This window comes from Tupaia chinensis, unplaced genomic scaffold (assembly GCF_000334495.1).
Source record: "Tupaia chinensis unplaced genomic scaffold, TupChi_1.0 Scaffold145156_1, whole genome shotgun sequence".
Lineage (NCBI taxonomy): Eukaryota > Metazoa > Chordata > Mammalia > Scandentia > Tupaiidae > Tupaia > Tupaia belangeri.
Genome location: NW_006205016.1, coordinates 264,823 through 275,962, shown reverse-complemented (window position 1 = coordinate 275,962; position 11,140 = coordinate 264,823). Strand labels below are relative to the sequence as shown.

At 37.3% G+C, this 11,140-nt stretch overlaps 1 protein-coding gene and 1 pseudogene across 1 annotated transcript; both read right to left on the bottom strand.

Moving 5' to 3' along the window:
• Positions 1-11,140, bottom strand: part of LOC102483785 (translationally-controlled tumor protein pseudogene) — a 214,533-nt pseudogene that overhangs the window by 106,189 nt on the left and 97,204 nt on the right.
• Positions 9,067-10,143, bottom strand: LOC106733807 (eukaryotic translation initiation factor 1A, Y-chromosomal-like). The gene is made up of 2 exons (XM_014583934.1): positions 10,014-10,143; positions 9,067-9,245 (listed from the first exon to the last, which is right to left on the bottom strand). The coding sequence occupies exons 1-2, from the start codon at positions 10,141-10,143 to the stop codon at positions 9,067-9,069; spliced, it is 309 nt and encodes a 102-aa protein (XP_014439420.1).

The following is an 11,140-nucleotide window of genomic DNA, read 5'->3' as shown; positions in this document are numbered from 1 at the left end:
GGTGGGGGATGGGGAATCAAGGATGGCAAAACAAAAGGCAAGGTATGCAGGACATAAGAATTGGAAAATTATTTGCTGAGAACATGTATGTTGATGTGCTTGATTGAGCCAATGCACAGTGTATTTTGGATGGAAAATTCATTTGTGTGTTGTGATGGTGTATAGTGAATTAATGTAGAGAATGAATAAAGTTTTTAAAAAAGAGTCATTTGTTGTATTTTTTCCTGCATTAAATTTTTTTAGAGATTTTTGTTATACAGCATGTGTGCTCACCATAGAGACAGAGAGAAAGAAAGTGAGAAATCACCCCACAAGGGGGATGGACATGCCACCATTCTTTCTCCATTCTCCTTTTGAGATCTTGGGCATGCACACACATGCACCTGATGTGTTTGAGTTCACCAGGTCTGAGGCTCTTATCATGGTCGACTACATGGGAGTCCAGTGATATAACCATTATGCCATCTGCTGGTCTCTCTCATAGTTTTATAAATTGGCATTTACTTATTAATACTTTTCATTTAATCATTGTGCATCCTTACAGCAAACAACGGTTTATTCCTACATTCATGCAGTGAATGTCAATGAAATAAAAGATATTACCATATACATCATCATCCACAGATAACATCTCATTCCTGTATCTGTTAAATGCTTTTCTCTTGACACCCCCAACTCCCTTCTATACAGTATCTGGTATCTACATTTGCCCTTCCTGCTATTATGTCTTGACTCTTTCCGTTTCTGCCATAGTGTATATATTGAGTGTGGACATAAAATATGTCTTTTATAGTTGGGCTTATTTAACTTTGCATTAAATCTTCTATATTCATCCACTTCACATCAAAGTAGAGAGTATTGGTTTTGCTTTATTAGTGAGTAGTATTCCATAGAGTATATGTGCCACTTTTCTCAATTCAGTCATGTTTTTGAGCATTTGAGTTAATTCTGTTTTAGCAATAGTGAATAATGCTGCAATAAACATGTTTTTAAAACTGTGTTTTCCTAACTTTGGGGTAAATGCCCAAGAGTGGTATTACTAGATCATATGATAATTAAATTTGAAGGTATTTTAGGAAACTCCATATTGTTCTCCACAGTAGCTATACTAATTTGCATTCCTACATAGAATATTTCATTACAGCCTCACTGATACTTGTTCTTTATTTTATAATTAATCATACCTATTCTGACTGAGGTTAAGTGGTATGACGTTGTGGTTTTGATTTGCACTTCCTTATGATAAAAAATGATGAGGACTTTTTCATATGTTTTTTGGCTGTTCTTATTTACTCCTTGCAGGGTTGTCTGTTCAGTTCATTTGCTCTTTTTAAAATAGGATTGTTCATTTCTTTTGTGGCTAAGCTATTTGAATTCCCTTTATATTCTGGTAATCAGTCCTTTATTTGAATCATAGCTTCTAAATAATTTCTTCCATTTTGACAGTTGTCTCTTCACTCTATTATTTGTTACTGTGCAGAAGTCTTTCACCCTGATGTAGTCCTACTTGTCTATTTTTAGGATTATGGCCAGTGGTTTAGGGGTCCTATTTAATAAATCTCTGCCTACTCCAAATGTCAAGTTTCCTCTGTGTTTTCCATCAGTAGTGGTTTGAGGTTTTACATTTATAAGCTGTTCAATTTTGAGTTCCTCTTTGGAAATGGTAAGATAGGGGTCCATTTTTTATTTTTCTGCTGATGGACATACAGTTCTTCAAGAACTATTTACTGGAGAGATTTTCTTGTCTGTCATCAAAAATCAGAGAACTGTATATTTTGGGATTTATTTCTGGATTATTTATTCAGTTCCACTGGTCTATTTGCCTGTTTCTGTGTCAATACCATGCTGTTTTGATATGCCAGCTTTGTAATATAGCTTGCAGAAGTGAGATACGTCCTACTTCTTTTTGCATAGCATTACTTTGATGATATGGGGCCTTTTATAATTCCAGACAAATTTTGATTGTTTTTATTTTTTCTATTTCTGTCAATATCTCTGGTAATCTGATAAGAATTCATTGAATATGTAAATTAATTTAGGTAGAATTAACATCTTGATTATATTAATTCTTATAATCCAGAACATAGGTATCTTTCCAATTTGCATATTATCAATTTCTTTGTAACGTTTTTCTTTTGTTTTTTAATAGTTTTTCTTGTACAGTTCTTTCACTCTTCGTTAGTTTATTCCTAGATATCCTATTTTTTGTGTGGCTATTGTTAATGGGATTACTCTTGAATTCTACCTCAGTCTGTTCATTGTTATAGAAAAATTCTATAGAACTTTGGGTGTTGTGTTTTTATCCTGCCATTTTACTGTATTTAATTTCTATGAGTTTTTGTGGGTTCTTTTGGATTTTCTATATATATAGCCATGTCATCTGTTAATGATTAATTTCTTCTTTTCCTATCTGATGCCTTTTTACTCTCTGATTGCATTAGCTAGGGCTTGCAGCTGTGTGTTGAAAAGCAGTTGAGAAAGTGGGCAGCCTTGTCTTTTATCAGTTTTCTTGGGGAAACAGTCAGTTTTCTCATTCAGTATGATGTAAGCTCTGGATCTATCACATATGGACTTTATTGTGTTGAAAAATGTCCCTTCCACATTGATTTTGTTGAGAGTCTCAAACATGAAAGAATGTTGAATTTTATCACGGGTTTTTGCAAATCTGATAATATAATTATATAGTTTTTCTATTTGTTAGTGTAATGCATTACATTTTTACATATTTATATTTTATGATTTTTATATTACATTTAACCACATATATCTTTATAGCATATAACATTTGGTTTTCCAGCATGATTACTACACATATCAGACAAGACAAAGACATTTCTATCAACATCATCACCAGCAAATAGCTTTTCATTTCTTTCATATTATTATTCTCATTATTATCTTTTTTTTTTTCTTGAGAGGCTTTTGCTATAGGATGCGTGCACTTGCCAGAAGACAGAGAGAAACAGAGACAGAAAGTGAAAAATCATCCCCCGAAGGGGTGGCCACGCCACAATCCCTTCTCCTCCATTTTCCTCTTGGGATCCTGGGCACGCATGCACATGCGCCTGGCATGAGTTTAAGTCACCGGGTCCAGGACTCGAACCATGGTAGACTACATAGGAGTCCAACGACATAGCCATTATGCTAACTGCTGGTTCCTCATTATTATCTTTTTAAACATTCAATCACTAAACATCATTTGGCTTGTAAAAAGAATTTACCTAACATTAGACACTTCTCAGGCCAGTCCAGTTGACAATACTATCTATACATATTATCATCAACAGGTAATAAACCATTTCTGTGTTCCACAAATGTCATGCCTATTTTTTTCTCCTGTTTTCCTTCTCCTCTCCCATTCCACACTGCCTTCAATGTCCATAACTATTTTCACTACTTTTTGTAATGCATTTATTGTTTTGCATAGATTCATCCACACTTGCATCTCTGTAATAAAGCCTACCTAGTCAAGGTGTGTAATCTTTTTCTATGTATTGGATATAACTCGGTAGTACCTTGTTGAGGTTTTTGCATCTTTATTCATCAGAAATATTTGTCTGCAGGGTTTTTTTTTGTTGTTGTTGTTAGGTACTTGTCTGTTTTGGGGATCAAGGCCATGGAGGCTTTATAGAATGAATTTGGGAGCATTTACTTTAGAACGTCAGAAATAGCTTGAGAATTTGGGTTAACACTTCTTTTGGAGGAGTCCAACCCGGTGGGGCTCCAGGACCCGTCTGAGCCCCTTGACCTTTGAGCATTGCTTCCGGTTGGTTCAGTGAGTTGGCAAGGCCACGACTATACACCCCCCGACCTTGGAACAAGCTTGGGTCACTTAGTATGTTGGCAAGGCCGCCTGCTATTTGCTCCGGGACTGTGAAAGCCTTGCTGGGAAGTGACCCACCTCTGACTCCCCAATATATTACTATAAAAGAATTACATAGTTTTCCCATACATATTTGTAGCAAGATTTCCCCAAAATTCCCCTACCGCTCCCCTTTACCCTGACCATTTACTGTTAATTACAATGCTTCATTGGGCACAATAAAGGGTGTGCTAAAGTTCTTCTTGATCTGTGGAAGGTCTTTCAAAACATATTTTTATAAACTTAAAAATTACCTCTTAGGCAGAAACTGACCCAGGACACCTCTGCCTCACTGTAGCTAATGTTCTGACAAAGTACATGACGGTGGCGCCACAAGCACAATAAGAATGCCTAGGTGTGCCACAAAGTTTTCCATTAACTCATTAGTCACTTCACCACCAGTAGAAAGGGCTGTATCCCCGCCCTCATCAAGTGAACACTAACTTCACCCTTTCAGGTTAGGTAAATATATTAGGATTCCTTTAATTAATTTTACATCTCTATAAAATTATATAAATATCATTCTTTATTGAGATTTATAAAAACTAATATCTGTACTTGAGATTTTCTTTTCTAGCAATGCAACCAGTAACTGCAAGATGGCTGCCGCCAAGTACTGGCTGATAATTAACTCTGCTTGCTGGAGCTGTTCTCCGAAACCACGCTCCCAGAACAGAAGTTCCCAAAAGCTTGCTTACATCAATCTATTGTTGAATTGTATCGACCTGCCCTTAATCAAACCTTGAATAGAATCTTTGATCTCTATTGTTAAAACTGTATGAATTGATAATTAGAACACGTAGCCCCTCTCCCATTTACTTGCATGTATCCCATTTTCAATAAAAAGGCACGGTGATTCCTAGCAGTTGTCACTCCTCAGAGAGTGATCTTAGAGGAGTGTCTGGCTTAGACAAAAGCACGAGGCCTTTGTCTTTCTTTTCTTTCCTTCCAGCGTCGCCTCCATCGAGCCAACCCACCCCTGCAGAGGCTGGTCCCCGGCATTCTTTTATATAGGTTTAGAATTGAGAAGGGAAGTCACTGATAACTTCAATTTTCTTTATTGGGAGACTATTTGTTAGTGATTCAATTTCATTACTTGTTATTGGTCTATTCAAGTTTTCCATTTTTCTTGTTCAATATTAATAATAATTAATAAATAATCAATACATTAATTACACATATACAGAAATTAATAATTAATTAACTAATAATCAATACATTAATTAATTATTAATACATTAATAAATTACATGTATCCAGAAATTTGTTCATATTATCTAGGCTTTCTTGTTTGTTAGTGTACAGTCACTCATTGTTTTCTATCATGATCTTTTTTATTTCTGCTATAAGTGTTGTAACATTCATTACTGATTTTTACTTATTTGGTTCATTTCTGTTCTTGATTAGTCTAGAGAACAGTGTGTACATTTTGTTTATTCCCTCAGAAGACCAACTTTTGGTTTCATTTTCTGAATAGTTCTTTTATTCTCTATTGCATTTTACTTACGCTCTAGTCTTTATCAGTGAGGTGAGTCTCTTGTAAGCAGCATACAGAAGGTATTAAAAAAATACATTCAGCAAGTCTATTTTTTTCAAACAGTATGCTTTTTATCTGGGCATAGCTTATAACATTTTATCATAGAAATCAATTCATATAACCAAAAAACAAGACATCACTTCCCCTAAAAATCCTACTTTTCTGGGGAACCAGCAGTTAGTGTAATGGCTATGTCGCTGGACTCCCATGTAGTCGACCGCGGTTCGCGTCCTGGACCCGGTGGCTTAGAACTCATGCCGGGTGTGTGTGCATGCGTGCCCAAGATCCCGAGAGGAGAATGGAGAAGGATTGTGGCATGACCATCCCCCCTGGGGGGTGATTTCTCGCTTTCTGTCTCTATGTCTCTCTGTCTGTCTGATGTCTCTCTCTGTCTGGTGAGCACACGCGCCCTATAGTGATAGTGAAAAACCCCCCCAAAAAAAAAAAAAAAAACTAAAAAAAAACAAACAAAAAAACCCCCCTACTTTTCTTGAGGACCACTTCCATTCCTTATTTGAAATATAAAATACACAATTACCACATTAAATACAAATTAGTAAAATAATTCCTATAGGTAGTGTTGCATATGAGCTACAACACTGCCGAAATACTTTAATCATTGTAATTTGAGAATTTCTCAGATTCAATAGCAAACACTAGATTACTATTTTATAACCTAGGCAAGAAAAAATATATCACCAGCAAATACTTAAGTTGAACTCAAAGATATAATTTCAAATGCTCATTAGACAAACGTTGAGGTAGGCAGGTAAACTAATATCTGAATTGCACTAGCTCTACCAGGAAATGTATTAAATATGCAGAGCTGCAACATTTTTGGTAAAATAACATGCAAGGATGTATATATACACCATCTATTTAGCAGAACATTTTCATGTACAGGAGGCTAAATATTGTAGGTTTAAATTACTAATTAAGAGAATGGCTAAGTCAACTTTTCAAGGCTGGTTCCTTTTTTTTTTTTGAGAGGTTTTTTGCTATAGGGCGCATGCGCTCGCCAGACAGACAGAGACAGAGAGACAGAAAGTGAGAAATCACCCCCCAGGGGGGATGGTCACGCTGCAATCCCTTCTCCTCCATTCTCCTCTCGGGATCTTGGGCACGCACGCACACGCACCGGGTGTGAGTTTTAAGCCACCGGGTCCGGGACGCGAACCGCGGTCAACTACGTGGGAGTCCAGCGACATAGCCATTACGCTAACTGCTGGTTCCCAAGGCTGGTTCCTTTTCAGAATTCATAAACAGCCCTCCACTTTGAATGCATTCCTTACAGACATATATGCAGAAATACCACAGAATTAGAAACATAGACCATAATTACATATTCTTAAATTCTTCATTTTTATGCTTTAGGGTGCTTCATATTTTCAATCCCGAGTTTTCACATTTAAGAAAGGAAATTATAGTAAGGGTGGGATTAGAGAAAATCTCCTTGGTTTTGAGGCCATATGAAGGTTTCTTCCTCTGTTTATTTACATCACCATAAATATCTCTGGAATGGGCCAGCAGGTGGCTTGGTGGTTAAACCCCTGGACTACCAATGGCGGACTGTGGTTCAAGTCCTGGACCTAGGTGGTGGCTTCCTTTCTCACTTTCCTTCTCTCTATGGTGAGCACACATGGTCTATAGCAAATGAAAAATAATTATAAGAAAATAACTTAAAAAAAATATATACTCCAGGGCCAGCAGATGGTGTAGCATTCTGGAATCCCGCATGGCTGACTGTGGTTCAAGTCCCACTGGCTTGAAACTCATACTGGTTGCATGGGTGTGCGTGTCCAAGATCTTAGGAGAATGAAGGGACTGCTGCATGGTCGCCCCCCTGGGTGGTGATTTCTCACTTTCACTTTCACTGCTCTCTCTCCAGCAAGCCTATGTACCCTAAGGCAAAAAACAAACATAAAACAAAACAAAAACCTCCAAGAAGTTCTCTTCATATCAAGAGAATAAATGCTTCATAAGCTATATGATGGCTATCTTTTAAAAATCTGGCTAGTGAAGTCTAGGGTCCAACTTTTATTTTATTAGAGTTGACAACTATAAACAGAGGGGTAAACGCAAATTCCCAAGATACACAATATAAAACAGTAAGTCCACTTGACATACACAATAAAAGGATATAACATGCTCTGTAGCATGATGTTGCCTTTATTTCTCAGCCATAGTTCTTTCATTCAAAAATTGGAGACTGGAAACAGCAGTTGGTGTAATGACCATGTTACCGAATTCCCATGTAGTCAACCGAGGTTTGAGTCCTGGACCCAGTGGCTTAAACTCACACTGGGCGAATGTGCTTGTGTGCCCAAGATCCCAAGAGGAGAATGGAGAGGGGATTGCGGCATGGCCATCCCCCCTGGGAGGTGATTTCATGCTTTCTGTCTCTCTGTCTTTCTGTCGAACGTGAACACCCTACAGCAAAAATCGCCCCCCAAAAAAGAAATTGGAAACCATCTTTTCAATAAATTGTTCTAATTTACTTCCCTAATTTAGGGACAGGTTGAAAAAGGCTTAGTTTGTACAAGTTATAAAGATAAAATTCCAGTTATATATATATTTAAGTGCTCATAAGTCATTCAAAATTATTGTTTATATGTATGACTTCTGAAAATAAACTAACACTTTTAACACAATCTTATTCTTCTGTAAAAATATTCTATGTACATATACATGATCAAAACAAACTATTCATTTGGTGAAATTTCCTGTGCAAAGTTTAAAAATAAGCCAACTACATCAGTATTTCCAATGTTGATGTAACTGAGTGCCATGCATTGTTGAATTTCTGAAACTACTATACATTCACAATTTCTATTAAAATCCAGGATCTAAAAACTACATTTTGGAGATTTTTTTCTTGATATTTATATGTGGGCAAAATAACAAAAATGTACATAATATCAAAATTGCTATAAAAATATGTCACATACTAGTTAAAAACAGACCTATCATTTTTTACTTCGAACCCAGGTTTCTATATCTTTCAAAATCCACAAAAATCAAAGGAACATCTAGGTAACCAATTTTCAGAGGGACTCTGTACATTCAACAAGGATTAATAATCTTAGCCCATAATGAATACAAAGCAAGTGGTTTATTCAAAATATCCATTTACTTACTGTAAGTTAAAAGTGGTCAAGGTAGTAAAGGCAATAATGCATTCTTTTGTTTTAAACATTAGATATAAACTTCTATTCATAAGTTCCAATATGTTAAAAGAACAAAGTTGGTATAAGATATCACTTAAGTAAGGGTCAGCAGGGGACATAGTGGTTAAATTGTTGGACAACCACATGGACAACTGTGGTTCAAGTCCCCCAGACCCAGAAGCTTGAAACTCATGCCAGGCACATGTGTATGCATGCCCAAAATCCCAAGAGGAGAATAAAGAAAGGACTGATGTGGCCATCCCCCCACCCCCAACCCCGGCAGTGATTCCTGACTTTGTATTTCCAGTGAATGCACATGCCCTATACCAAAAATCTCACTTAAAAAAAAAATCACTTAAAATCATTCAGTATTATCAGCTTTTAAAGCAACACAAATACCTAAGAAACAAATCAGTTTGCTTTAACAAATTGCATTCTTACTAATGAAATTTATATTTTTAAAAAGGGTCATGGCCAAAATCCAAACTGCAGAACAACCTTCAGATATCATCAATGTCTTCATCATACCCAATGTCATAAAACTGAATTTCATCATCTCCACAATCAAATGTTTTAGTTTCATTTTTAGAATGCTCAGGAAATTCGTCATATACTATTAGACTTCTGGCTTTGTCTTCATTGTATTTTAAAATCACATCAGGTTGGTTACCATGAAGGTCTCAGAGACCAACCAATGTAATATCAAACGTATTTATCCAAATCTTTTTTCTGAACTTTCCCCTGAGGTGATATATCCTCTTCTTTTTTTTTTTTTTTGGAGAGATTTTCACTGTAGGGCGCGTGCGCTCGCCAGACAGACAGAGAGAGACATAGAGACAGAAAGCGAGAAATCACCCCCCAGGGGGGATGGTCACGCCGCAATCCCTTCTCCTCCATTCTCTCGGGATCTTGGGCAGGCACGCACACGCGCCCGGCGTGAGTTTTAAGCCACCGGGTCCGGGACACGAACCGCAGTCGACTATGTGAGAGTCCAGCGACATAGCCATTACGCTAACTGCTGGTTCCCTGAGGTGATATATCCTCTTTACACCATCAAAACACATCACTTCTAATCATCTGTTTCCCAAGCTTTTCATTACCTGAGTACATTCCTGCCCATCTCCCCATCTTTTTTTTTTTTTTTTTTTTTTTGGTTTTGCTTGAGTTTTGGCCACAGGGCATGTGCACTTGCTGGAGAGGCAGAAAGACACAGAGGGAAAGTGAGAAATTACCACCCAGTTTTTCTCCACCATTCATTCAGGATTTTACCATGCACATGAGCCTGGTATCATTTTCAAATCACCAGATCTGGGACTTGAAACATTGTTAGCCATGCAGGAATCCAGGACCATAACCACCATGCAACCTGGTGGCCCATCTTGTCCTTCTTTGAACACTAGCTCTTTTTCAGATTCATTCCTATTCTAACCTCTGCATCTATTTTTACCTCCTTTACCTTCATTCATGGGCACAGCAATGACAGTGGCCTCACTGAGTCTCTGACATGTCTCCAGGTAGCTATGGCAGTTGTGATTCTGAAGGGTGACACAAGGAACCTCACCGAAAGAAGCAGGCATTAGGGGAGAGAGAGTGTGGTGCGGAAGAGAATTGCTACTAACGTCTTCCAAGACCCACCTCTCCCCATGCTTGGCAGAAGCAAAATCAAATCGTCTATATTTGTATTGTTTTAGAATTATTGAATTTTATTACCATTATTATTTTAAAATTTGACCAGAGTCTTCAGATAGTATTTTATGAAGGAACTTTTAAATTTTTTGAAAGATTTATTTTTAATTATATTTATTATCATTATTCTTCAATTTTGACTAGAGAGAGACAGGCAGAGAGAAATGGAGTGAGAAAGCAAGCCTCCAGGTCCGGGACTTGAACCGTGGTCGGCCATGTGGGAATCCACCACCTCAACCACCACACCACCTGCTGGCCCCAGAACTTTTCTATATTTGTACTAGATACGTTTTCCAGAATACCCATTATATGAATAGTTGACTGTTTAATGTCTTATATTTCCTATATGCTGCCTTCATTTTTTTTTTTTTGAGAGGTTTTAGCTATAAGGTGCATGTGCTCACCAGACAGACACCGGGCAAACAGAGACAGAAAGCGAGAAATCACCCCCAAGGGGGGATGGCCACGCCACAATCCATTCTCTTCTCAGCAAACAAGCTAGAGTGGTAGGGAGCTCCTCTAGCCTTCTATCTCTGTCACAGTCTGTGTCTCACCCTGCTTCTGTTTTCTGTTTTATAATTTTTCCATTTAAAAAAAAAATGTTTAAAGGGAGTTTTCTCTTGCTCTCAGCTCCACCTTTTGTCTTGTTAATAATTTCCTCTGTTCCTCCCACCCAGGCAGGAGAGGCGAGAGGTAGGCATTCAGGAGAATATTCCTCATGGCTCCTGCGAAGTAGTTATTTCTAATTTGTGCATTCTTTAAAAAGAAAAATAATAATTATAATTTTTTTTGGTTTATTTTTTTCCTGTTTCTTTGTTGTTTCTCTGTTTTTCATTTTCTTTTTTCTCGTCTCTCCACTCCTCAATATACATTTTCTGTGTTTCTAGA

What these genes read in the sequence shown, in the direction of transcription:
- LOC106733807 (XM_014583934.1), bottom strand. Translation starts at nt 10,143, where the DNA reads ATGCCTGCTTCTTTCGGTGAGGTTCCTTGTGTCACCCTTCAGAATCAC. An exon ending in CATGAATGAAGGTAAAGGAG is followed by an intron (nt 9,246 to 10,013) that starts GTAAAAATAGAT and finishes TTGGTCTCTGAG; the next exon opens with ACCTTCATGGTAACCAACCT.